The 25440-nt window shown below is 44.5% G+C and overlaps 1 protein-coding gene across 4 annotated transcripts in view; it reads left to right on the plus strand.

Annotated features, from left to right (window-relative positions):
- Positions 1-25440, plus strand: part of EXD3 (exonuclease 3'-5' domain containing 3) — a 584821-nt gene that overhangs the window by 198278 nt on the left and 361103 nt on the right. For all 4 annotated transcript variants that reach the window (XM_074974168.1, XM_074974170.1, XM_074974172.1 and 1 more), the window contains exon 12: positions 24543-24709. In XM_074974168.1, the coding sequence (XP_074830269.1) occupies positions 24543-24709 (167 nt within the window). The remainder of the gene's footprint in view (positions 1-24542; positions 24710-25440) is intronic.

A 25440-nucleotide genomic window follows, 5' to 3' on the forward strand; every position in this document is an offset into this window, starting at 1 on the left:
AATTTTTTCACACAAAGTATCTGCTTTCCATGTGTGATACAGCAGGGCCAGAGAGCAGCAGGAGAGTGGTAGATGGGAGGTGTGTAAACCCTAGGATGATCAAGGCCTTATTCTCTGTAGACTAGGGAAAGGTTACTATGGGGTAATTGGAGCCAATTAAGGCCCCGCCCAAGACCTAATAAGAAAAACCCTGCTTCAGTCAGACAGAGTGGGAAGGAGAGCTGACTAGAGTTTGGGGGAGTATTGCTGTTAACCAGAGTACCAGGGGAAGGGAAACCCTGCCCAAACAAGGCAGAGGGACTCCTCCAGCACAGAGGACTGAGGGAAACCCTACCCAAGCGGAGAGAGGATAAGCAGCCCGCAAAGCTGAAGGGGCTGGCACCAGGCGTAGGAGAGCGGACCTGGGCCCCTTCCCTGCTCCCCTCTCTCCCACCGGAGCACTAGCGGAGCCCACAATGCCCAAGAATAGGGGCAAGGGGCGGCGCCCTGACCCACCACACCAAGAAAAAGTACAGGACCCACGACAGTAGCATCGGCCATTTGCCACTCATGGAAAATTTTGACTTTTTGTTGAAAAACAACACGCGCAGACTGAAAATGTATATGTGAGAGCGCTGCTGCAGTGCTACATGGGAGGTGCAGTTCAGGTGCCTCCTCTGCAGGGGTCAGGCTCCACAACCTGATGGCATCTCTCATGGCGCACTGAGCAGCGCAGCGAGGGGGAGACTTTGCATAGCAGGCGATACGGTCCAGACAAAGAGCCTACAGGAGCATTAGGGCATGAGGCATCTGGACTATGACTCCCAAGAGGCACCACAGCGATATTTCTGAATTAAAATTTTCAGGTGAAAATTTTCAATTGTCAACGAAAAATTTTTGCATTTTGATTTTTCTCTGAGAAGCTGAAAGTTTCCATGGGGTTAAAAACCATTTTTTGAGCCGATCGAAGCAACAACCATGATCTAAACTGAGAGTCAGAACCTTGGAGCTCCCTGTCCTCATGGTGCCGGCAATATATCACATTTGTGTGGCCAGGTGACATAATGTTTCTACGCTGAGTAGTTGAATTAGGTTTATGTTCAGCCAAAAAGGCACGATAGAGCTTCGTGTATCTGCCTGCTGGTTGAATCAAATATGTGACGTTTGCAGCCTCTGCTGAAGGCAGGGAACATGTGGTTAATTGGGAAGGACAGATACATCCTCCCTTACCTTCCCCGTGCGTAGATGCCTAGAGAGTGCAGGGAGGGGGAAGAAGTGCTGCTTTTGGTCAAGAGGAATGCCAGCTGCGTTGCTGTGCGTCAGCTTGCCTTACTGCTTCACAAGTAGCATAGAAAGGGACAGGAGAGAAAAATTGTTTCTATCTTTACAAATAGATGGTAAGGTGTGTTTTGATGGAGGAAAAGCAGGAAAAAAACAGAACAAAATCAAGTTGCCCGGGTTATTGTCCCCAGTCCCCTTCGGAAATAGAGCCGGATTGAAGGCTGGTTGGTTTTTCTTCCCTTTGGCTTAAGGAAGGGTACACACAGCATGCTTAACAGTTTTTTAAAAAATCACTTTGATCAAATATGTATGACAGAGGGAATCAGATTTCTTTTGGCCCAATCCTCTAATTTGTCCTCTAATTTTGGTGGATGATAGGTGAGCTAGAGCCATGGACCCTGATGTTTCCCACCCAAGAGGAGTGTCTCAGAAGCATGCTATGGAAAATTACTTTGCTTAGGTCTGAAAACATGGACTATATTTTTCAGCCATTTTACCAACTTTAAAAAGTGAACACATTAAAAACCTATTAAAATATTGTATAAAACTGGAGGCATAATAGAAGGCTGTGTGATAAAGGACACTTTCACTTATTAGGGATGAGTACTTCATTGTGCCACTCATGAATTATGAAAAGTCATGGGTGACTTACAGAAATATGCTTGATATCACACTCTCCCAGTCTCATGTAGATTCATTATAGTTGGAGTGCTAACAATAACTAATTAAGCTTGACTAGGTGTTTCTCTTGTGTTCAGGGACCTATAACTTTTCACACCATTTCCCTCCATTGAATTAACTAGAACTGTGCCCGTTTATACCAGCTGTGAATTTGTCCAGGAGATGTTTGAGGCTTGGCTCTGCCCACCACTCAGTATTTTTGTTATGTGAAAGTTTGACTAAGAAAGTTGAGCTGTTTTAAGTTTGTGGAAAATGAAGGGGGAAGAAAATAAAAGCTGTCTCCCATCAAAACCTCAAAACCCTGTGTTTTGGGTTTTTTTTTTTTTTTTTTTGCTGTTCTAGTACGTAAGCCAGTGGGTATAGAGAGGGAGGCTTGGCTGAGGACATAGGGCATTCCAGCAAAGAGTAGCTTGGGCTTGGCAGGGTTGTGAGCTCCGTAGAAGAGCTGTTCAGTGTGACTGTTTACGATGTGCATTGAATTGTTCCAGAGACTATAAGAATGTGTGTGTGTGTATATCTAGATATATGTAAAAGTATGTCATTTGCCCATTGATGAAATCCCTTCACCTGTGGGGTAGAATGGTGTAACTTTATAACAGTACACAGCAACACTACCTGTAACTAACAACAGTGTTGGATGCAGTTGAAACTAGTTAGTACATTTAATGTTGGCGGAATGTAATTGTCCAGTGGAACATAGCCAGGCTGTCAAGGTTGCAGATAGTGCCCTGGCATGTTTTATGACCTCAAGTGATCAGGGCCTTTTTACGTTGTCCGAAAGATGTCCTGCACTAATTGCTGAAGAGATGTCTTCATGGGAAAGGACATTCCCTCGTTTCTCAAAACTGAAACACCTGCAAAATTAATATTCAGACCATGAGCTGGCATTTCTAAATTATTTCACTGATTTATTAGTCACCCATTGTAAAGCTGTAGTTCATCATCCTTTCCTGTTTTAGTTTAGCTAATGTTTGGCGGCATTGTGTACTTTTAAGTTGGTAGGCACTGCTGTACTTCCTACCTCTGGTTTGCAGACTACCCTAGTGTTATAGTAATGCACGCTGGACTCTGGAGCCAGCTGTTAGCTAGGTTCAGCTCTGGAAGAAGCTGCAGCTAATCAGGTCTCCTTTCCCAGCTGTGACAATGAGAGAATTTATTTATTTATTTAAAATGTCTGACCATGAAAATCGAACATGCTGAGCTCATAAGCCTTGTTCTCTGAGGGCCCTGGGGTCAGATGCTAGGATTTGCTGCAATTATATAACTCTATTCCCACAAAAATTCTAGGCTTGTTACTAATGTGACTTTACAGTATAAGGTAACCACAAAATGTAAAACAAAACAGAACAGAACCAAAAAAACTACCCAGATCACCAAGATCTAGACCATATGAAATGCTATTCCAATAGAAGTCCTGAGATAACATGCAGAGATAGGCATGGACCACGTACCCTCCTTTATCTAAAACACACTTCAATGATTGTCAGAATTTGAGACCACAGGCTTAAATTTTCTTAGACTCTAACATTTCTTAGACTCTAATTATTTATCTGTCTTTCAAACATCAATAATACCCTGTATTTACAGCTCCAAAGCTCCCAAAGTCCTTTAGCTAAAGATCCTTTAAGCCGTTTTAATCCCAAAGGATCTACAGGGATCTCTTCATCCTCCATTGAAATGTAGCTATCCCTGGAGTTAAAATGCAACAGCCAGTCTGCTCCAGGACAACAACCCACAGTGGTTTCAGGATACGAAGTGAAGAAGAATCCTGTTGAAACTCTGAGGGGAATTGAAATAGGGAGAAAGTTATTACTTAAGTTGTTTGGCCATGATAACAGGCTAATACTCCTACTAGTTGTCGGATCTTTAATGAGCACAAGAGGTCACAGGCTTAGTTTATAAACATGCTCCATTTGGGCTTCTGACTTCTGTCAGCCACTTTAGTTGATCTGAATTCCCTCTGATGTACTGCAAGGAACTGAGGATCTACAAGGCATTAAGCAAAGTACAGTGTCATTCAAGGAATAGTTACCAACTGATATATCAATGTCTTTCTGTACCTGTCTGTCTAGCGAATCTATTTTTACTATATATTTGAGTGAACTATTTACCTAGAGATATGGTAGACTCTCCATCACTTGAAGATGGTGTCTTCCTGAAAGGTAGATTAGATCATCAGAATGGTCTCTTGTGACCTTAAAATAAATGGGGTAGATCCTCCACTGGTGTAAATTGTCATAGCTCCACCAGAGGAACGGTGACAGTTTACACCAGCTGTAGATCTGCACTTAGGAATCTATGTAGCTGTGACTATAGTGTGTCTCTGTGTATGTGACAGCTGTCAGTCACCTTTGACTCCTTGCATACACTCTGCCTGTTAAACAATCTGCACCAGAGCTGCTTCTAACATTCCAAAACTTGGAGCAGCTTTTAAACAGCTGCCATGTTTACAAAACATGAGAAAGGGGGGTTTCTTTCTCATTCTCCCCTGGCTTGGGGAGTTGCAGAACAGGCAATATTCAGTCCTGGATCCGTGACAGATTTAAAGTCCAAAATCTCATGAACCTAGGAATGAGGTCATTGCTCTGTACCAGTTGAGAGCTGGCAGTGTCTTCCCTCTCCCAGGGCTGTGTTTCAAATTTTCCCTCGCTGCTGCTACTACGCCTTTCATCATTCTGCTTGCTGCCTTTCATGTCTGCCTTGTGACACTATCAGGAACTGACCGGAAGCCCAGTAGTGGAGGAAGTGTGGAAGAAGTAACAATCATGAAGAGCTCTCTGCTTTTGTTTGTTGCCTCTCATGTACACATTACTTAGTATCACAGAACTTCGGAGAGAGTGTGTAGTTTGTAGATAGGTTCATTATGAAATATGAAGGCTCTCACAGAAGTTAGGGGAATGGAAGTAGCTGAAACATTGGTATTCTAGAGATTTCAGAAATAGATTTTCTTTAATTTTTCCAGTTAAATTTAGTGAGTAGTTTAATTTCTTTATTTATAGCTGATATAACATCACAGACATTGAAAACTGACCCAATTTGCTGAGAACAGTACCTGGGTCTGACCCAGAAAGCAGGTCTATCTGCATTTACTGCAGGATCAAGCACCACTTAATCTTTAATTACATTCTGCTTTCTACACTGACAGCAGTAAAATGTGCATCCATATTAATAATGTTAGTGTTGTTGGTCTAAAGGAAATTGGACCTTCTTATTCAACAAACCTGAAGCTGTTTGGGGGGAAATACATGGGGAAAGTTGGACAAATGGCATGTTCTGCCCCCTCCCCCGCCCCAAAAGACCTGGCAAAACATGATTTGTCACCAAGTGTAAATACCAGAACATACCTGCTTGATGGGGGATTATAATGTCCTAATTATAATGGTTTGTATTTCTGATGACAGACTAGCCATTTCCAGAGCAGTCAGTTGTCCTGAGGCACAAACGAGCTAATGACTTGACGTGAGGCTGGGGTAATGGAGCAGGAACCATGAAACGTTTTAAAGGGAAAGTGACCGACAGTTTCCAAACCGAGCGCCAGACGGGTTGAGACTGGGAGTAGGATGGTTCTCAAAGGGTCTGAGCAGCTCCAGGCTGGGAGCTGCAGCTGCACTGTAGCTTTGAAAATCAATCTCTTCTATTTAGCTGGGTTTCAGTGTGAGTCAGGCTCCAACTGCATTCTGGGGGGTAGTGACACCTACTTCCCTACGCCTCAGCTTTGAAAACATTGGCCAAAGCTCCTTAATTCAAGCATCCGTGAGCACGTGGGAGTGGGAGGAGAGCTGGGGAGAAAGTACTGCAAAGAAAAATCTCTTTACACTGTTTCAAAATGTTTTTTGATGAGGCAACACCAGCTTTCTAATCCTAAAACCCCCAACCCAATGGTGCTAGATTGCTGCTAAACAGTGTGTACAAGTTTTGGTCACTAATAAGCATGCGTTTGAAAGCACAGCTTCACCAGAAAGCGATTTTGTATTGAATAAAGAAGAAGGTAATTGGCTTATGGCTACAGGTTCAGTAGGGTCAGTATTAGATTAACAAATGCAACCGTCAGCAAACTGTTAAACTCTACAGCAGGGACACATAGGAACTTGTTAGCTAGCCAAATATAAGGAGCACAATTGCTGTGAATATTACAATACAAAGTGCAAAGCACCCCAAGACTTTCAGGGTCATATGAAAGAAGTGGAAGCACACTGAGGACCAAGGGCCATTAAAGCCAAATGGAGGATCTCATGAATGTATTTGTTTCCGCAGTGCTTGTCACCGCCTACTAACAGCAGTGGCCAGAGGAATGTCAGTTACAGTTATAATCAAAAAGATGACTCTTAGAAGTGCTTCCAGTTCCACGCACAGGGCCAGGTAGGCAGGCAGAGCTTCAGAGTCTCAATGCATGGATGAGACGATGGTATAGAGAGGAGGGGTTTAGATTTATTAGGAACTGGGGAAACTTTTGGGATGGGGGAGCCTATACAGGAAGGATGGGCTCCACCTAACCCAAAGTGGATCCAGGCTGCTGCTGGCACTTCACATTACAAAGGTTGCAGAGCAGTTTTTAACTAAGAGATGGGGGGGAAGCCAATTGCTGCAGAGGCGCACGTGGGTTGGACAGAGACTTCTCTTAGAGGAGAGTCTATTGATAGAAAGAAAAGGAGGACTTGTGGCACCTTAGAGACTAACAAATTTATTTGAGCATAAGCATATTTGAGCATAAGCATCCGATGAAGTGAGCTGTAGCTCACGAAAGCTTATGCTCAAATAAATTTGTTAGTCTCTAAGGTGCCACAAGTACTCCTGTTCTTTTTGTGAATACAGACTAACATGGCTGCTACTCTGAAACCTGTCTATTGATAGATAGAGGTTTTAGTCAGGAGGAGAGGATGGAAGAGGATAAAGTATGGGCTAGGTCAGATGAGAAACATTCACATAAAGAATCTGACACATCAGAAAAGGGCAGACAAATAAACAGTGACAAGTTTTTAAAGTGGTTGTACACAAATGCTAGAAGTCTAAATAATAAGATGGGTGAACTAGAGTGTCTTGTGTTAAAGGAGGATATTGATATGATAGGCATCACAGAAACCTGGTGGAGCGAGGACAATCAATGGGACACAATCATTCTGGATTACAAAATATATCGGAAGGACAGAGCAGGTTGTGTGGGGGGTGGGACGGGGGGAGTGGCACTATATGTGAAAGAAAATGTAGAATCAAATGAAATAAAATTCTTAAATGAATCCACATGTTCCATAGAATCTCTATGGATAGTAATTCCAGGCTCTAATAAGAATATAACAGTAGGGATCTATTATCGACCACCTGACCAGGACAGTCATAGTGATGATGAAATGCTAAGAGAGATTAGAGAGGCTATCAAAATAAAGAACTCAATAATAGTGTGGGATTTCAATTATCCCCATATTGACTGGGTACATGTCACCTCAGGACGAAATGCAGAGACAAAATTTCTCGATACTTTAAATGACTGCTTCTTGGAGCAGCTGGTACAGGAACCCACAAGGGGAGAGGCAACTCTTGATCTAGTCCTGAGTGGAGCTCAGGATCTGGTCGAAGAGGTGACTATAACAGGACCGCTTGGAAATAGTGACCATAATATAATAACATTTAACATTCCTATGGCGGGAAGAACACCTCAACTTCCCAACACTGTGGCATTTAATTTCAGAAAGGGAAACTATGCAAAAATGAGGAGATTAGTTAAACAGAAATTAAACGGTACAGTGACTAGAGTGAAATCCCTGCAAGCTGCATGGACACTTTTCAAAGACCCCATAATAAAGGCTCAGCTTAAATGTATTAAATTACATTAAATAATGACCCCAAATTAAAAAACACAGTAAAAGAACTAAAAAAGAGCCACCGTGGCTTAACAACCATGTAAAAGAAGCAGTGAGAGATAAAAAGGCATCTTTTAAAAAGTGGAAGTCAAATCCTAGTGAGGTAAATAGAAAGGAGCATAAACACTGCCAAATTAAATGTAAAAATATAATAAGAAAAGCCAAAAAGGAGTTTGAAGAACAGCTAGCCCAAAACTCAAAAGGTAATAACAAAATGTTTTTTAAGTACATCAGAAGCAGGAAGCCTGCTAAACAACCAGTGGGGCCCCTGGACGATCGAGATACAAAAGGAGCACTTAAAGATGCTAAAGTCATCGCGGAGAAGCTAAATGAATTCTTTGCTTCAGTCTTCACGGCTGAGGATGTTAGGGAGATTCCCAAACCCAAGCTGTCTTTTGTAGGTGACAAATCTGAGGAATTCTCACAGATTGAAGTGTCACTAGAGGTGGTTTTGGAATTAATTGAGAAACTTAACAGTAACAAGTCACTGGGACCAGATGGCATTCATCTGAAAGAACTCAAATGTGAAATTGCGGAACTATTAACTATGGTTCGTAACCTGTCCTTTAAATCAGCTACTGTACCCAATGACTGGAAGATAGCAAATGTAACGCCAGTATTTAAGAAGGGCTCTAGAGGTGATCCTGGCAGTTACAGACCAGTAAGTCTAACATCAGTACCGGGCAAATTAGTTGAAACAATAGTAAAGACTAAAATTGTCAGACACAGAAGAACATGTTGCACAAAAGTCAACATGGTTTCTGTAAAGGGAGATCATGTCTTACTAATCTATTAGAGTTCTTTGAGGGGGTCAACAAACGTGGACAAGGGGGATCCAGTGGACATAGTGTACTTAAAAAGAAAAGGAGTACTTGTGGCACCTTAGAGACTAACAAATTTATTTGAGCATACAGCTACACTTCATTGGATGCATTCAGTGGAAAATACAGTGGGGAGATTTATATACATAGAGAACATGAAACAATAGGTATTACCATACACACTGTAACCAGAGTGATCACTTAAGGTGAGCTATTACCAGCAGGAGAGCGGGGGGTGGGGGGTGGGGGACTTTTTGTAGTGATAATCAAGGTGGGCCATTTCCAGCAGTTGACAAGAACATCTGAGGAACAGTGGAGGGTGGGGGGGGCGGAGGCGGATAAACATGGAGAAATAGTTTTACTTTGTGTAATGACCCATCCACTCCCAGTCTCTATTCAAGCCTAAGTTAATTGTATCCACTTTGCAAATTAATTCCAATTCAGCAGTCTCTCGTTGGAGTCTGTTTTTGAAGTTTTTTTGTTGAAATATTGCCACTTTTAGGTCTGTAATCGAGTGACAAGAGAAATTGAAGTGTTCTCCAACTGGTTTTTGAATGTTATAATTCTTGACGTCTGATTTGTGTCCATTTATTCTTTTATGTAGAGACTGTCCAGTTTGGCCAATGTACATGGCAGAGGGGCATTGCTGGCACATGATGGCATATATCACATTGGTAGATGTGCAGGTGAACGAGCCTCTGATAGTGTGGCTGATGTGATTAGGCCCTATGATGGTGTCCCCTGAATAGATATGTGGACACAGTTGGCAAAGGGCTTTGTTGCAAAGATAGTGTACTTAGATTTCCAGAAAGCCTTTGACAAGGTCCCTCACCAAAGGCTTTTATGTAAATTAAGTTGTCATGGGATAAGAGGGAAGATCCTTTCATGGCCTGAGAACTGGTTAAAAGACAGGGAACAAAGGGTAAAGGAATAAATGGTAAATTTTCAGAACGGAGAGGGGTAACTAGTGGTGTTCCCCAAGGGTCAGACCTAGGATCAATCCTATTCAACTTATTCATAAATGATCTGGAGAAAGGGGTAAACAGTGAGGTGGCAAAGTTTGCAGATGGTACAAAACTGTTCAAGATCGTTAAGACGAAAGCAGACTGTGAAGAACTTCAAAAAGATCTCACAAAACTAAATGATTGGGCAACAAAATGGCAAATGAAATGTAATGTGGATAAATGTAAAGTAATGCACATTGGAAAAAATAACCCCAGTTATACATACAGTATGATGGGGGGTTAATTGAGCTACAACTAATCAGGAGAAAGATCTTGGAGTCATCGTGGATGGTTCTCTGAAGACGTCCACGCAGTGTGCAGCAGCAGTCAAAAAAGCAAACAGGATGTTAGGAATCATTTGAAAAGGGATAGAGAATAAGACGGAGAATATCTTATTGCTCTTATATAAATCCATGGTACGCCCACATCTTGAATACTGCATACAGATGTGGTCCCCTCATCTCAAAAAAGATATACTGACATTAGAAAAGGTTCAGAAAAGGGCAACTGAAATGATTAGGGGTTTGGACTGGGTCCCATATGAGGAGAGATTAAAGAGGCTAGGACTTTTCAGCTTGGAAAAGAGGAGACTAAGGGGGGATATGATAGAGGTCTATAAAATCATGAGTGGTGTGGAGAAAGTGAATAAGGAAAAGTTATTTACTTGTTCCCATAATCTAAGAACGAGGGGCCACCAAATGAAATTAATGGGCAGCAGGTTTAAAACAAATAAAAGGAAGTTCTTCTTCACTCAGCACACAGTCAACCTGTGGAACTCCTTGCCTGAGGAGGTTGTGAAGGCTAGGACTATAACAGGGTTTAAAAGAGAACTGGATACATTCATGGAGGTTAAGTCTGTGAATGCCTATTAGCCAGGATGGGTAAGGAATGGTGTCCCTAGCCTCTGTTTGCCAGAGGGTGGAGATGGACGGCAGGAGAGAGATCACTAGATCATTACCTGTTAGGTTCACTCCCTCTGGGGCACTTGGCATTGGCCGCTGTCGGTAGACAGGACACTGGGCTGGATGGACCTTTGGTCTGACCCAGTCTGGCCGTTCGTATGTTCTTATGAAAATTACTAGGCAAAAAAACCTAATAATCCCCCATTTTTGGCATATAAGACTCTGCATTCTAAATAGTAACCTGTACAACACATCTAAACGGGACTCCACCTAACCCATGAAAACACAGCAGTCCACAGGATGACTGAAAAACCCAAGTCTTTGTGCTCCCATTGCACTAAGACAATGGGAGTCTAGGAGCCACAGTGGTACCAGACTCCCCAAAGGAGTCAGGGAGATGCACACCAGAGGTGAGGGGCCATGGGGCTGCCCACTCTTCCATACGGGCTAAAGCCAAGGAAAGAGGAAGTGCTCGCTGTACCATAAAAAGATGTAGCAGGGGCTGCTGAAGCCTATGATTTCCCCAGAGCTCTGGGGGCACCCTGCGCATATCTTAACCTACCCCCCAGTTTGGGGAGGGTGTTGATGCTACAATCTAGACCTTTATAACTGTATTATATGTGCCCAGAAGAGGCACTCAGATATCAGAGCTACATTTGCTCAGTGTTATCAACATTTTACACACACACACACCCCTCTCCCCTGCATTCTGTTTCCTCCAGCAGTAAAACAGTCCAGTCATCCAATAATCATCCTGGATTATTTCATAGCCCTGTAATGGATCACTATCTATCTGAGTGCTTCTGCAAGAAATACACTGGATTGTGAAGGGACTGTACAAATCTTATGTATTTCACAGAGGAGTTTGGGCTATTTTCAGTTGATAGCTTGGCTCTATTATACTTTTAGGCAAGATTACTTCACCAGTTTGGTGCCCAGAAGAGAACCACATAAACAGATGATTGTTTAGAAGCAAAAAACAAAACAAAACAAAAATCAGGAAACTAATCTTTGCTTGTTTGCTCTGAAAGAATGTGTGTCTCTGAGGAATGTTGTAATTATGGATTTAGGAAATCAGTCCAATTTGCCAGGGTGTGAATTTCAGAGTTAATTCAGTTTGCCCTCTCAAGCATTCCTTCAACAGAACAAAAAGCACCAGGAGTTTAAATGCACCAAGAGAGATTAAAGAAAAAAAATCCACTGCCGATCCTTCCATTTGCTAAAGATCCCACAAACATACTTCTTGTAGCTCTGGCTTGCTGCCATGTGAGCTCCTTGACTGGTGAAATAAAAATTAGAAGTAATAACCCAAGTCTTGGTCATTAATATAGGGTTCTATTTTTCATAGCCTGCCAGTGAGGGAGTCAGTGCTATTGGGCAAGTATTTTCCTCTTCATTATTTTATTTAAGCATTTTGAAGAATTTTCAGAAAAGGTGTCATCCAGTGAGGATCTCATATTAGCATATTATTGAAAAGGAAAACGTCTATAGCTAAGTCTCCAAATAACATGAAGCAAGAAAGAGGAACCAGAGTGATAATAGGAAACAAACATGCTGCCTAATACACGTATGAATTTAAGAACACCTGTTCTGTTGTCCACCTTCCACATTCTTTCATCAGGCAAAAAAGATAGGTCTTGCTAGGTGAATCTTCCATCAGGAGGGGCTGGACCACATCCCGTACACACAGCTCATGTCCATGGGCATGGTGAATGTGGATTGAAGACACAATAGGGCCCTAAAGAATTATGCAAATAGCATATACTATACACTACCAAAAATGACCCAAAGCAGAATCTTGCAAGTTTGAGCTTGAACTCTCAGAGGCCAGTTGAAGTAAGAGGCAGCCAGTGAAGAAGACTGAATAAATCATAGAATCATAGAAGATTAGGGTTGGGAGAGACCTCAGGAGGTCATCTAGTCCAACCCCCTGCTCAAATCAGGACCAACCCCAACTAAATCATCCCAGCCATGGCTTTGTCAAGATGGGCCATAAAAACCTCTAAGGATGGAGATTCCACCACCTCCCTTGGAAACCCATTGCAGTGCTTCACCACTCTCCTAGTGAAATAGTTTTTCCTAATATCCATCCTAGACTTTCCGCACTGCAACTTGAGACCATTGCTCCTTGTTCTGTCATCTGCCACCCCTGAGAACAGCTGAGTTTCATCCTCTTTGGAACCCTGCTTCAGGTAGTTGAAGGCTGCTATCAAATCCCCCCTCACTCTTCTTTTCTGCAGACTAAATAAACCCAGTTCCCTCCACCTCTCCTCATAAGTCATGTGCCCCAGCCCCCTAATCATTTCCGTTGCCCTCTGCTGGACTCTTCCCAGTTTGTCCACATCCTTTCCATAGTAGGGGCCCCCAAACTGGACACAATACTCTAGATGTGGCCTCACCAGTGCCGAATAGAGGGGAATAATCACTTCCCTTGATCTGCTGGCAGTGCTCCTACTAATGCAGCCCAATATGCTGTTAGCCTTCTTGGCAACAAGGGCACGCTGTTGACTCATATCCAGATTCTTGTCCACTGTAATCCTATTCTGCAGAAGTTTCGCTTAGCCAGTCGGTCCCCAGCCTGTAGCAGTGCATGGGATTCTTCCGTCTTAAGTGCAGGACGCTGCACTTGACCTTGTTGAACCTCATCAGATTTCTTTTGGCCCAAATTTGTCTAGGTCACGCTGGACCCTATCCCTACCCTTCAGCGTATCTACCTCTGCCCCCAGCTTAATGTCATCCACGAACTTGGTGAGGGTTCAATCCATCCCATCATCCAGATCATTAATGAAGATGTTGAACAAAACTGGTCCCAGGACTGGCCCCGGGGCACTCCGCTTGATACCAGCTACCAACTAGACATCGAGCGTTGATCACTACCCGTTGAGCCCGACGATCTAGCCAGCTTTTTATCCACCTTATAGTCCATTCATCCAATCCATACTTCTTTAACTTGCTGGCAAGAATACTGTGGGAGACCGTATCAAAAGCTTTTCTGAAGTCAAGATATATCATGTCCACCGCTTTCCCCATATCCACAGAATCGGTTATTTCATCATAGAAGGCAATCAGGTTGGTCAGGCATGACTTCCCTTGGTGAATCCATGTTGAATGTTCCTGATCACCTTCCTCTCCTCCAAGTACTTCAAAATGGTTTCCTTGAGGACCTGCTCCATGATTTTTCCAGGGACTGAGGTGAGGCTGACCTGTCTGTAATTCCCTGGATTCTCCTTCTTCCCTTTTTTAAGGGTGGACACTATGCCTTTTTCCAATCTTCCAGGACCTCCCCCAATCCCCCAGTGAGTTTTGAAAGATAATGGCCAATGGCTCTGTAGTCACATCAGCCAGCTCCCTCAGCACCCTTGGATGCATTGCATCCAGCCCCAAGAATTTGTGCATGTTCAGCTTTTCTAAAGAGTCCTTAGCCTGTTCTGTCACCACTGAGGGCTGCTCACCTCCTCCCCATACTGTGCTGCCCAGTGCAGCAGGCTGGGAGCTGACCTTGTCTGTGAAGACTGAGGCAAAAACAAAAGCATGGAGTACTTCAGCTTTTTCCACATCATCTGTCACTAGGTTGCCTCCCCCATTCAGTAAGGGTCCCATGCTTTCCCTGGCCACCTTCTTGTTGCTAACATACCTGTAGAAACCCTTCTTGTTACCCTTCGCATCCCTTGCTAGCTGCAACTCCAACTGTGCCTTGGCCTTCCTGATAACACCCCTGCATGCTCAAGCAATATTTTTATACTCCTCCCTAGTCATCTGTCCAAGTGTCCACTTCTTTTAGCTTCCTTTTTGAGTTTAAGCTCACCGAAGATTTCTCTGTTAAGCCAAGCTGGTCTCCTGTCGTATTTGCTATTCTTTCTGCACATCAGGATGGTTTGTTCCTGCGCCCTCAATAAGGCTTCTTTAAAATACAGCCTCCTCCTGGAGTCTCCTGGACTCCTTTCCTCCTCATATTAGTCTCCCAGGGGATCCTGTCCATCAGTTGCCTGAGGGAATCAAAGTCTACTTTTCTGAAGTCCAGGGTCAGTATTCTGCTGCTCTCCTTTCTTCCTTTTGTCAGTATACTGAACACGACCATCTCAAGGTCACTGCTGCCCAGGTTGCCACTCACTTCTACTTCCCCTACCAATTCTTCCCTGTTTGTGAGCAGCAGGTCAAGAGGAGCATGGCCCCTTGTTGGTTCCTCCAGCACTCGCACCAGGAAATTGTCCCCAACACTCTCCAAAAACTTCCTGGATTGTCAGTGCACCGTTGTATTGCTCTCCTAGCAGATGCCAGGGTGATTGAAGTCCCCCATGAGAACTGGGGCCCGTGATCTGGAAACTTAGGTTAGTTGTCCAAAGAAAGCCTCGTCTACCTCATCATCCTGGTCTCGTGGTCTATAGCAGACGCCTACCACGACACCACCCTTATTGGTCTTGCTTCTAAACTTAACCCAAAGACTCTCAACAGGCTTGTCTACAGATTCATACCGGAGCTCTGAGCAATCATACCGCTCTCTTACATTCAGTGCAACTCTTCCACCTTTTCTCCCCCGCCTTTCCTTCCTGAACAGTTTATACCCATTCATGACAGTGCTCCAGTCATGTGAGTTACCCTACCAAGTCTCTGTTGTTCCAATCACATCTTAGTTTCTTGACTTTGTCAGGACTTCCATTTTTTCCTGGTTGTTTCCCAGGCTTCTTGTGTTTGTGTACAGGCACTTAAGATAACTAGCCAATTGCCCTACTTTCTCAGTATGAATCAGGAGGCCTCCGCTGTTGCACCCTCCTCCTTGTGTTTCCTCACGGTATCCCACTTCCCCACTTACCTCAGGGTTTAGGTCTCCATCCCCCGGCAAACCTAGTTTAAAGCCCTCCTCACTAGGTTAGCAAGCCTGCCTGCGAAGATGCTCTTCCCTCTCTTAGTTAGGTGGATCCCATCTCCTCCGAGCAATCCTTCTTCCTGGAACAACATCCCATGGTTGAAGAATGCAAAGCCCTCTCTCCGACACCACCTGCGCAACTAGGCATTTACCTCCACAATTCGATGGTCCCTACCTGGGTCTTTTCCTTCAACAGGGAGGATGGATGAGAACATGACTTGCACCTCAAACTCCTTTATCCTTCTTCCCAGAGCCACATAGTCTGCAGTGACCTGCTCACAGTCATTCTTGACAGTATCATTGGTGCCCAATTGGAGAAGTAGGAAGGGGTAGTGGTCCAGTGGCTTGATTAGTCTCAGCAGACACTCTGTCACATCCTGAATTCTAGCTCCAGGCAAGCAGCGCACGTCTCGAGTTTCCCGGTCTGGATGACAGATGGATGACTCTGTCCCCCTTAGGAGAAAGTTCCCGACCACCACCACCCACCTCCTCCTGTTGGGAGTGATGGTCGTGGAACCCCCATCCCTAGGGCAACGCATCCCATGCCTTCCAGTCGATGGGGTCTCCTTCTGATCCCTTCCCTCAGATGACTCTTCCAAACCATTCTCCGCCATGGTACCTGTGAAGAGAGCCTGAAAATGGTTTCTTGCCTCTATCTGCATTGTGGGTACATGAGTTCTCCTCTTTCTTCTTCTGGACATCACATGCTGCCAATTTTCTTCCCCACTCTGCACTGCCCCCTCTGATTCTTCAGCATGCTGTGCCTGCAGTACCAAACGCTGACTTCTAATGCTAAGAATGAAGGGAGTTTGGTCTGCAGGGGGTGGCGGGGGCTTGTGCCAAAAGGTGGTGCATCTTAGAAACAATACAAGAAGCACAAAATTAACTTCTTTGGCTTAACAAATGGAATAGTTTTTGAATTACTTATACCTGAGAATTTATAGATGTTTCTGTTGCGATAATGGTGAGGGTGAGAACATGTTGCTTATTTGAAATATTGTCAGTTGAATGTTGTAGCTTAAATGTCTCCTAAATTCTAGGGTTCTTTGCCATGTATTACAAGGATGTCAGGGCAGATTCTTTTATCTTTGGTATTTGAGATCCCTGTTTGAAAGGGCTCCTGAATTTGTCAGTGGATATTGTTGAAGTCCGGCTGCTGGTGGAAGATGCAGGACCCAGGGCTGAGATAAGTATAGTGATTCTTGGCCTCATCATTTCGTAACTGATCTGAGAAAGTGTGGAAGGTGGGCTCTGGAAGCTGTATGATCCCTTTGAAATCTGGTTCATTTAATAATGGAGCAGTCTGTTAGTCTTTGTAAGCACTTTTGCTCTTGTAGAGGTAACTCCTACCCTCTCCTGGGTAGTGTGCTGGCTCTGGGGAGGGAGGTGATGCTGGGAACCTTATTCCCTAACACACAAGCAGGCGGACGAGTTCTCTGCTGACTATTCTGGTGACACTGGAGGGCTGGCTAATGAACCATCTCACATGTCCCCTAAGGGTGTGATCTGCTGTTTGAGGGGCTTGGTCTGGAGGAGAGTACAGCTAGGGAGGCGGTGTAGTCTGGAGGAATCGTAGGCTTAGAAGGGGCCACAAGGGTCATCTAGTCTAACCTCCTGCCAAGATGCAGGATTTGTTGTGTCTAAAACATCCAAGACAGATGGCTCTCCAGTCTCCTTTTGAAAGAGCTTCCAGTGAAGGAGCTTCCACAACCTCCCTTGGCGTCTGTGCCATTGTCCTACTGTTCTAACAGGAAGTTTTTGCTGAGATTTTATCTAAATCTGCTGTGCTGTAGTTTGAACCCAGTGCCTCTTGTCCTGCCCTCTGTGGCAAGAGAGAATAACTTTTCTCCATCTTTTTTCTGGCAGCCTGTCAATTATTTGAAGACTGCTCTCATGTCTCCCCTTAATCTCCTCTTCTCCAAACTAAACATACCGAGGTGCTTCAGCGTTTGCTCGTGTGGCTTGCATTCCATCCCTCTGATCATCTTTGTTGCTTGCATCTGGATGCTCTCCAGTTTTCCTATATCCTTTTTGTCTATTGGTGACCAAAATTGGACACAGTCCTCCAGGTGAGGTCTAACAGGCACAGACTAGGGAAGTAGATGCTCCTGAGTTCTAATTGTGGCTTTGCTGATGGCTCCTTGAGAGGCTTTGAGCAAATGACTTTCCCATCCACCTTCGTTTCCCCCTTTGTGAAATAATGATACTAATGATGATGGACCTGCCTCACAGAGGGGTTTTGAGGATTCCTCAGTCTTATTACAAAGTGCTTTGAATATGTGGAATTCTGGTTATGAGCTGGGAGGTTCAGACTGCTGTTCCTATTTCCAGCAGCAAGGTATGTCCCAACACTCATCCCCCAGGCCTGTGCGAAGGCTGCCCTCAGCAGCAAATGTCCTGCAGACTGCTGTTCCTATTTCCAGCAGCAAGGTATGTCCCAACACTCATCCCCAAGGCCTGTGTGAAGGCTGCCCTCAGCAGCAAATGTGTTGCAGAGAGAGAACGCTGCAGCCAGTATTCCTGCTCCCTTCCCATCGCTCCCCAAGGCAGAATTGTGAAAGTTAGGGAGGCTAACCTGAATGAATGATACTGCATGCTTCTTCAGTTTACCCCCCGGGATCATTCTGAGTGCCACTGTAACTAGATTACTCTTGCAATTGTTTCTGAAATGACTTTGCCCATACAATGATGTCATCAATTCCTGCTGTACTATGGAACACTTATTGGCCTCATTTGTGACAGTGAGATTTTGCAAGTATGTGATTCATAATGGTGGTTTAGGGAATTTTTGTGTGTGGCTGTGGATTAAGGGTAGGACGATATGTCTAGGAATCTGAAAGGGATGTAAACACGCCTTGCTGATGTATAATTTTCTCTTGCTCGGAGGAACAGTGGAGCAGGTCGTTGTTGACGTTAATCAGAACAGATCCATTGTAGTCTGGTTTGCTAATGGACCCATGGGAAAATACCTATTTTCTCTTCAAAAGTTTTCATTTACAGAAACAGAAATATTTGTGTAATGGCAAATGTCATCCAGGAGGTATGTTCCCATCTCCATCAGTTCACATGCCATTCTGGGGACAAAACACCCCCATTATAGCCTCCTGCTAAGTCGTTCGTTTGCAAGCCTTTGCCCTCTATGGAATAGTTAGTTTTGCAGCAAATGCATTTTTTTCTGTTGACCGAAGCTGTTTTCCATTTCACGCAGATTCAGAATGTAATATCTCTGAGGAAATTTAACTTTTCTCAAAAGCCACTGTTGTGGCTAAAAATTAATTCTGTTACAGTTCAAAAAAACCCATCATCCCTCCCAGATGTAAATCACTGAAACAGTAATATTTATCTATTAAGTACTGACTGTGTAAAAGTAAAGTAAAGGCAGTCCCTGGTCTAAAGAGTTACTTTGTGGCAGTCGGACAGAGAGATGACAGGACAGATGGTGGGAAACCCAGAGGAAGGACTGACTTTGTAGTCTTACTGTGTTATTAATTCATTGCAAAAGAAGTGAGTGTTCAGGAGGGACTTTGAATGAGAATAAGGAAGGGTCTTGGCACACTGGGACAGGGAAGATTCAGGAAAGCGCTGAAAAACATACTTCAGTGCTTTCCTGAAGCAAGGCCACATTGCATAAGGTGCCATAGAAGAAGGCACAGAGATGGGAGATGGACAAAGCATCCAGACTGGGATGCTTAGTAGGGAAGGTGTGGAGGGGGAAATGAGTTATTACAAATAGCTAAATCAGAAAAAGTCATGGATATGAGGCCACAGAAATAATCGCTTTATGACAGGATCGGTCTTCGTGTAGTGAATAGGAGCCAGATCCAATAGCCATGCTGGTCCATGGAAAGACTCCCATTACTTCAGTGGGTTCTGGAACTGGCCCATGTGAAGGCTAGTCCTGTCAGGCTCATTGCTGCTCTTTCCAGTTTTATTCAGATTTGTTTCCCATGTGCATGATCATTAGAGGATTATTCTCTCCCTTTTGATCATGGTCACCCCTATCTCTTGCCAAGCAGCTCTGCTTCTCCAGCCATGAGGAGTACAGCTCCTATGATCCCCATTACCTATTTTTCCCCTCCCCAAGATCCTGCCCTCCTCCTTTCTGTGCAGAAATATGCAGTCATTTCAAAGAGAAGACTGCAAAACCTGCTGTAATCTCCCACCTCCTCCTCCTCCATCACTTTCCCCTCTAATAACCTCTCCTCCTTTTACCCCAGGATATAGACACTGACTTTCCTTGCCTGCTAATCTCCCCACCTCCCATCTCCTCTTACACCTGTCTCACTTCTGTCTCCTCCTGGATGTCTCCCCTTCACCTTAGCAACTGGGTTGAAAATAATGATGCTGTCATGAGAAAAAAAATGCTTCACCATTTGGCAGAGCCACGGAAATGCAACACGAGTTTAGCCAGTGATACTTGCAATGAAGTTGGCTTCATGCAGCTATCTGTCCTAACTCATGTTTGCCACCTGCAAACATGATTCCTCCTCTTCTTTTTTCCCAATCACTATCTTCTTTGCATTTCTGTGTTTTTCTTTTTCCTTTTCTGACTTTGGGCCATCAGCAGATTTATTTCCTGATCTGAAGCAGGACTGTCTGTTTTGAAGACAACGTCTCACCTTTTCCTTGCTCAAAGAATCTCAAGAATGAGGCCCGATGGCCCCAGCAGCATTCCACGGGTTCAGCTTTGTTTGCACATGTCCTGGGTGAAAAAGCAAGGTGCAGAGAATCCCTGGGAATGAATTCCAACCCTGCAAATACAGTTTAGGTGCAGCTGTGCTACTGGGCAGGGATCTTTGGTGAATGTGCAGAAGGAACATGGCGCTTTCTTAAAAAATTACATTTAGCTCCTGTGGCCTTGTCTACGCTGGAAAGGGTTTGCCAGTATAGCTATTCCAACAAACCCTTATAGTGGAGGTGCAGCGTATATTGGCAAAACAGTTCTTTTGCCAGTATAACTTATACCAGTTCCCCGAACAAAATAAGCTATATTGGCAAAACACTAGGGCTTTTGCTGGCTTAGCTATTTTGGCACTTTTCACACTCGTAACTGACAGAGCCATACTGGCCAAACTTTGACCAGGTCTGCAGAATATGGCCATTTGTACAGTATTTTTGTTCTTCGGTAGAACCACCATGTCTGCAGTTAAGAAGAGAGTCATGGAGTGTCACCACAATACGGATCAGGTTTCAGAGTGGTAGCTGTGTTAGTCTGTATCAGCAAAAAGAACGAGGAGCCCTTGTGGCACCTTAGAAACTAACCGATTTATTTGAGCATGAGCTTTCGTGGGCTAAAACCCACAAAATAAATATATATCTTCCTACTGTATTTTCCACTGCATGCATCTGATGAAGTGAGTTTTACCCCACGAAAGCTTATGCCCAAATAAATTTGTTAGTCTCTAAGGTGCCACAAGTACTCCTTGTTCTTTTCACAATAAGAATGCCATTCTGCGGATGGTCTCTTTGTGGTGCTGTATCAGAGGGGTAGCTGTGTTGGTCTGTATCCACAAAAACAATGAGGAATCCGGTGGCACCTTAAAGACTAACAGCTTTATTTAGGCATAAGCTTTCGTGGGTAAAAAACCCACTTCTTCAGATGCATGCAGTGAAAATTACAGATACAGGCATAAGTATACTGGCACATGAAGAGAAGGGAGTTACCTTACAAATGGAGAACCAGTGTTGACAAGGCCAGTTCATTCAGGGTGGATGTGGTCCACGCCCAGTAATTCATGAGGAGGTATCAATACCAAGAGAGGGAAAATTGCTTTTGTAGTGAGCCAGCCACTCCCAGTCCCTATTCAAGCCCAAATGGATGGTGTTAAGTTTGCAAATGAATTGTAGATCTGCAGTTTCTCTTTGAAGTCTGTTTTTGAAGGCTTTTTGTTGAAGAATGGCTACTTTTAAATCTGTTATTGCATGTCCAGGGAGATTGAAGTTTTCTCCTACTGGCTTTTGTATGTTACCATTCCTGATGTCTGATTTGTGTCCATTTATCCTTTTAAGTAGAGACTGTCTGGTTTGGCCAATGTACATGGCAGAGGGGCATTGCTGGCACATGATGGCATATATCACATTAGTAGATGTGCAGGTGAATGAACCCCTGATGGTGTGGCTGATGTGGCTGGGTCCTCTGATGGTGTTGCTAGAGTAGATACGGGGACAGAGTAGGCAACGGGGTTTGTTACAGGGATTGGTTCCTAGGTTAGTGTTTCCATGGTGTGGTGTGTAGTGAGTATTTGCTTCAAGTTGGGGGGCTGTCTGTAAGCGAGGACTGACCTGCCTCCCAAGGTCTGTGAGAGTGAGGGATCATTTTCCAGGATATGTTGTAGATCGTTGATGATGTGCTGGAGAGGTTTTAGCTGGGGGCTGTACGTGATGGCCAGTGGTGTTCTGTTACTTTCCTTGTTGGGTCTGTCCTGTAGTAGGTGACTTCTGGGTACCCATCTCGCTCTGTCAGTCTGTTTCCTCATTACCCCAGGTGGGTATTGTAGTTTTAAGAATGCCTGATAAAGATCTTGTAGGTGTTTGTCTCTGTCTGAGGGATTGGAGCAAATGCAGTTGTATCTTAAGGCTTGGCTGTAGACAATGGATCGTGTGATGTGTCCTGGATGAAAGCTGAAGGCATATAGGTAAGTATAGCTGTCAGTAGGTTTCCAGTATAGGGTGGTGTTTATGTGACCATCATTTATTTGCACTGTAGTGTCCAGGAAGTGGATCTCTTATGTGGACTGGTCCAGGCTGAGGTTGATGGTGGGGTGGAAATTGTTGAAATCCAGGTGGAATTCTTCAAGGGCCTCCTTCCCGTGGGTCCATATAATGAAGATGTCATCAATGCAGCGCAAGTAGAGGAGAAGCGCTAGGGGACGAGAGCTGAGAAAGCGTTGTTCGAAGTCATCCATAAAAATGTTGGCATAGTGTGGGGCCATGCGGGTACCCATAGCAGTGCCGCTGACCTGAAGGTATAAGTTGTCCCCAAATCTGAAATGGTTGTGGGTGAGGACAAAGTCACAAAGTTCAGCCACCAGGTGTGCCGTGGCCTCATCAGGGATACTGTTCCTGACCGCTAGTAGTCCATCCTCATGTGGCATATTGGTGTAAAGAGCTTCTACATCCATGGATGGTGTTGTAAGGAAGATCACCAATGCATTGTAGTTTCCTCAGGAAGTTGGTGGTGTCTCGAAGATAGCTAGGAGCACTGGTAGCGTAGGGTCTGAGGAGAGAGTCCAAACAGCCAGATAATCCTGAGAGTGGCTGGCTCACTACAAAAGCAGTTTTCCCTCTCTTATTTTTGACACCTCCTCATCAATTATTGGGGTGGACCACATCCATCCTGACTGAATTGGCCTTATCAATACTGGTTCTCCACTTGTAAGGTAACTCCCTTCTCTTCATGTGCCAGTGTATTTATGCCTGTATCTGTAATTTTCACTCCATGCATCTGAAGAAGTGGGTTTTTTATTCACAAAAGCTTATGCCTAAATAAATCTGTTTGGCTTTAAGGTGCCACCGGACTCCTTTTTGTCTCTGTGGTACTGATGCTGGAAGCCAAATGCCACATCCCCAGGAAGGCTATGGCTCCTGCAGAGCAAGTGCAAGGTGACACAGTGGTCCTAACTTGAACTGTTCCCTTTTTGTTGTATATGCCCAGTCTTGTTCTGAAGCATCAAGAGGTGCTGCCAGTCTGCAGCAGGATTCCCTTGGCAATGCATTGCTCACATATGCCTTAGTACGTAGTTGATCCTTTTAACCATCTGGCATATGGAGGCTATTGCTTAGATAGCAACTCTGTGGGAGCCCAGATACAGCTGGCACACTGGGGATTTTGCACCTAGTTGTGTTAGGAAACAATAGAAAAGTTTCAAATAATGGCAAAATTGAGCACACTTCCTAATACACAACAAAGTAATCACTTTGGCTGTGGTTATTGGAGAGCAAAAAGGGGCCCATAAACTTTGCAGTGTTTATGAAGATAGGCGGTTCCTTGCCAATGCTCATTTAATTCAGTAATTAATTTACTACGTGCAAAACTGAAATTCATTATGTAACAGACAAGCGGTTCGTATTCCACCTTTTGCTGTGAATCACTGTAATGAAATGTTACAGGGATTTTTAAAATACAGCTAGCATGTTGAGAGCATCTTTAGCTTAGCAATTATCACAAGCAGATAATGGATGTTTATGAGCAGGGTTGGATAAGGCATTGGCTCTATAAGGGCCTCAGCTCCTGAAGTCATGTGATTACAACAGAGTCGTCATTTTCATTTGTTAAGTGGGTTTCTAGACCTGGTGGTTGTGAAGAAAAGCCTGAAGACTTGGAGCTGATGCAGTGACATTTGCCGGAGTTTTCAGACAGCCTGAAACAATAGCCCTGAGAGGGGTGAATTGTCCCATTCATCTCAATTTAACCCCAAGGCCCCTTTGCTCTGGGAGAGGCTTTGCTGACGCCTCCCAGCAGGACCCTCTGTGTGTTGTAGGGGAAGAGCGCAGGCCCAATCACCTACACAGGTGCTTCAAGGTGGGGGGAAGAGCCCCATCCTGCTATTCCTCTCTGGGAGGGGAGGAGAGCCCCCCCCCCGCCCAATGCTTTTGCCAGTGGGGAAGTGTCATGGTAAGGCCACTGTGGGCCCTGTGTCATGGTATGCCTCAGCCCAGATTGCCTTAATCCAATCCTGTTTCAAACAGCTAACAGACTCTGGAGACCTTTGCTCTCTGTCTGGCCAGCTGTTAAGCTGACTCTGTTTTATTTTGTCAGTATGTGAGATGAACTGGACATGCTGGTCATCACACAGTCTGAGTTGCATTGTCCTTCGGTACACTGCTGGCAAGTGTCCTCTCTTTGCTCTGCCCATGGTCTTCAGATGATCTGGAGTGCCCTAGTCACATGGTCCCCAGGAGCAATCCATCTGCATGGCAGAAGAGTAGGCCTGTACAGTAAGCCAAAGCAGTCTGGGCTCAAACAATGTTACTTCTAAAGTGGGAAGGACATGCACATGCTCATTTCTTGCTCCCTCCTCTGTCAGTTCAGGCTGCCAGTTCTTGTCGAGGCCCTAGAGTTCCTCACGTCGGGCACCCTGTCCTTGGAAATTTATAGTCATGTGCTGAAGATGGAACCTGCACCAACAGATTTTGTTACTCTTGCTTTCTTGCAGAACACAGTTGGGGAGAATCGATGGCTACAAGAGCAGCTGATCCAACTGCTAGTCAGCTACTGTGATCTGAACACAGCAGCCAGGTGGGCTCTCCGCTATAGCTTACCTGAGAAGACCCTGCCTTATGGAGTGGCCGATGAACTTCAGAAGCTCAAGGTCCAGGAGAGGTAAATATCATGGATTATACCGACTTCAGAAATATATGAATTATGCCAGTGACCTCTCTGGCCCCCAGAGCAGCTTGGATTTGGGAGAGACAAAAGTGGCTTAAAGTGCCCTCAGGAGGAGAGTTCTGTACTTTATTTCTTAGAGACACAACACAGAATCTTACCCCCCGTCCCCCTTTGAGTAAACTGGACTGCTGAGTTCATAGAGGGAAATCCCAGCCTGCAGAGAGAGAGGCTGCATTTGGATAAAAAGAAAAGGAGGACTTGTGGCACCTTAGAGACTAAGAAATTTATTTGAGCATCAGCTTTCGTGGCTACAGCTCACACTGCAAATGGTTGTCTGAGCTCCAGTAGCTGTTCAGTTAAATCCACAGTTTAAAGTTAAATCCACCACACTCTGAAGAATCCATGTGCAAATAGCTGAGAGCGAACTGCTGAGGAGCTGCTTAGTCTGGTGTTCCTCCTCTTTTTGCTTCTTTCTTGAATCTTGCTTTTCCTTCCTGACTCATGTCTCAGAGTATATTCCCCCCACACCCTTTTTTTCAGGCAGTGTACATGAGGTATTTCAGACAGAGGCAGTTAACAGGAAAACATCTAGTAGCCAGATCTTAGGGTGGGAGCACTAAGTTTAAAGAATCCAGAAGTTGCATGATACTGGTGATGTCGCCACCTGAGGGGCACAACCTGCCCATTCCCTCTAGCACGTAGGATATAAAAGGTAGCAGAATTGG

Source organism: Natator depressus, chromosome 16, assembly GCF_965152275.1.
Source record: "Natator depressus isolate rNatDep1 chromosome 16, rNatDep2.hap1, whole genome shotgun sequence".
In the NCBI taxonomy this organism is placed as follows: domain Eukaryota; kingdom Metazoa; phylum Chordata; order Testudines; family Cheloniidae; genus Natator; species Natator depressus.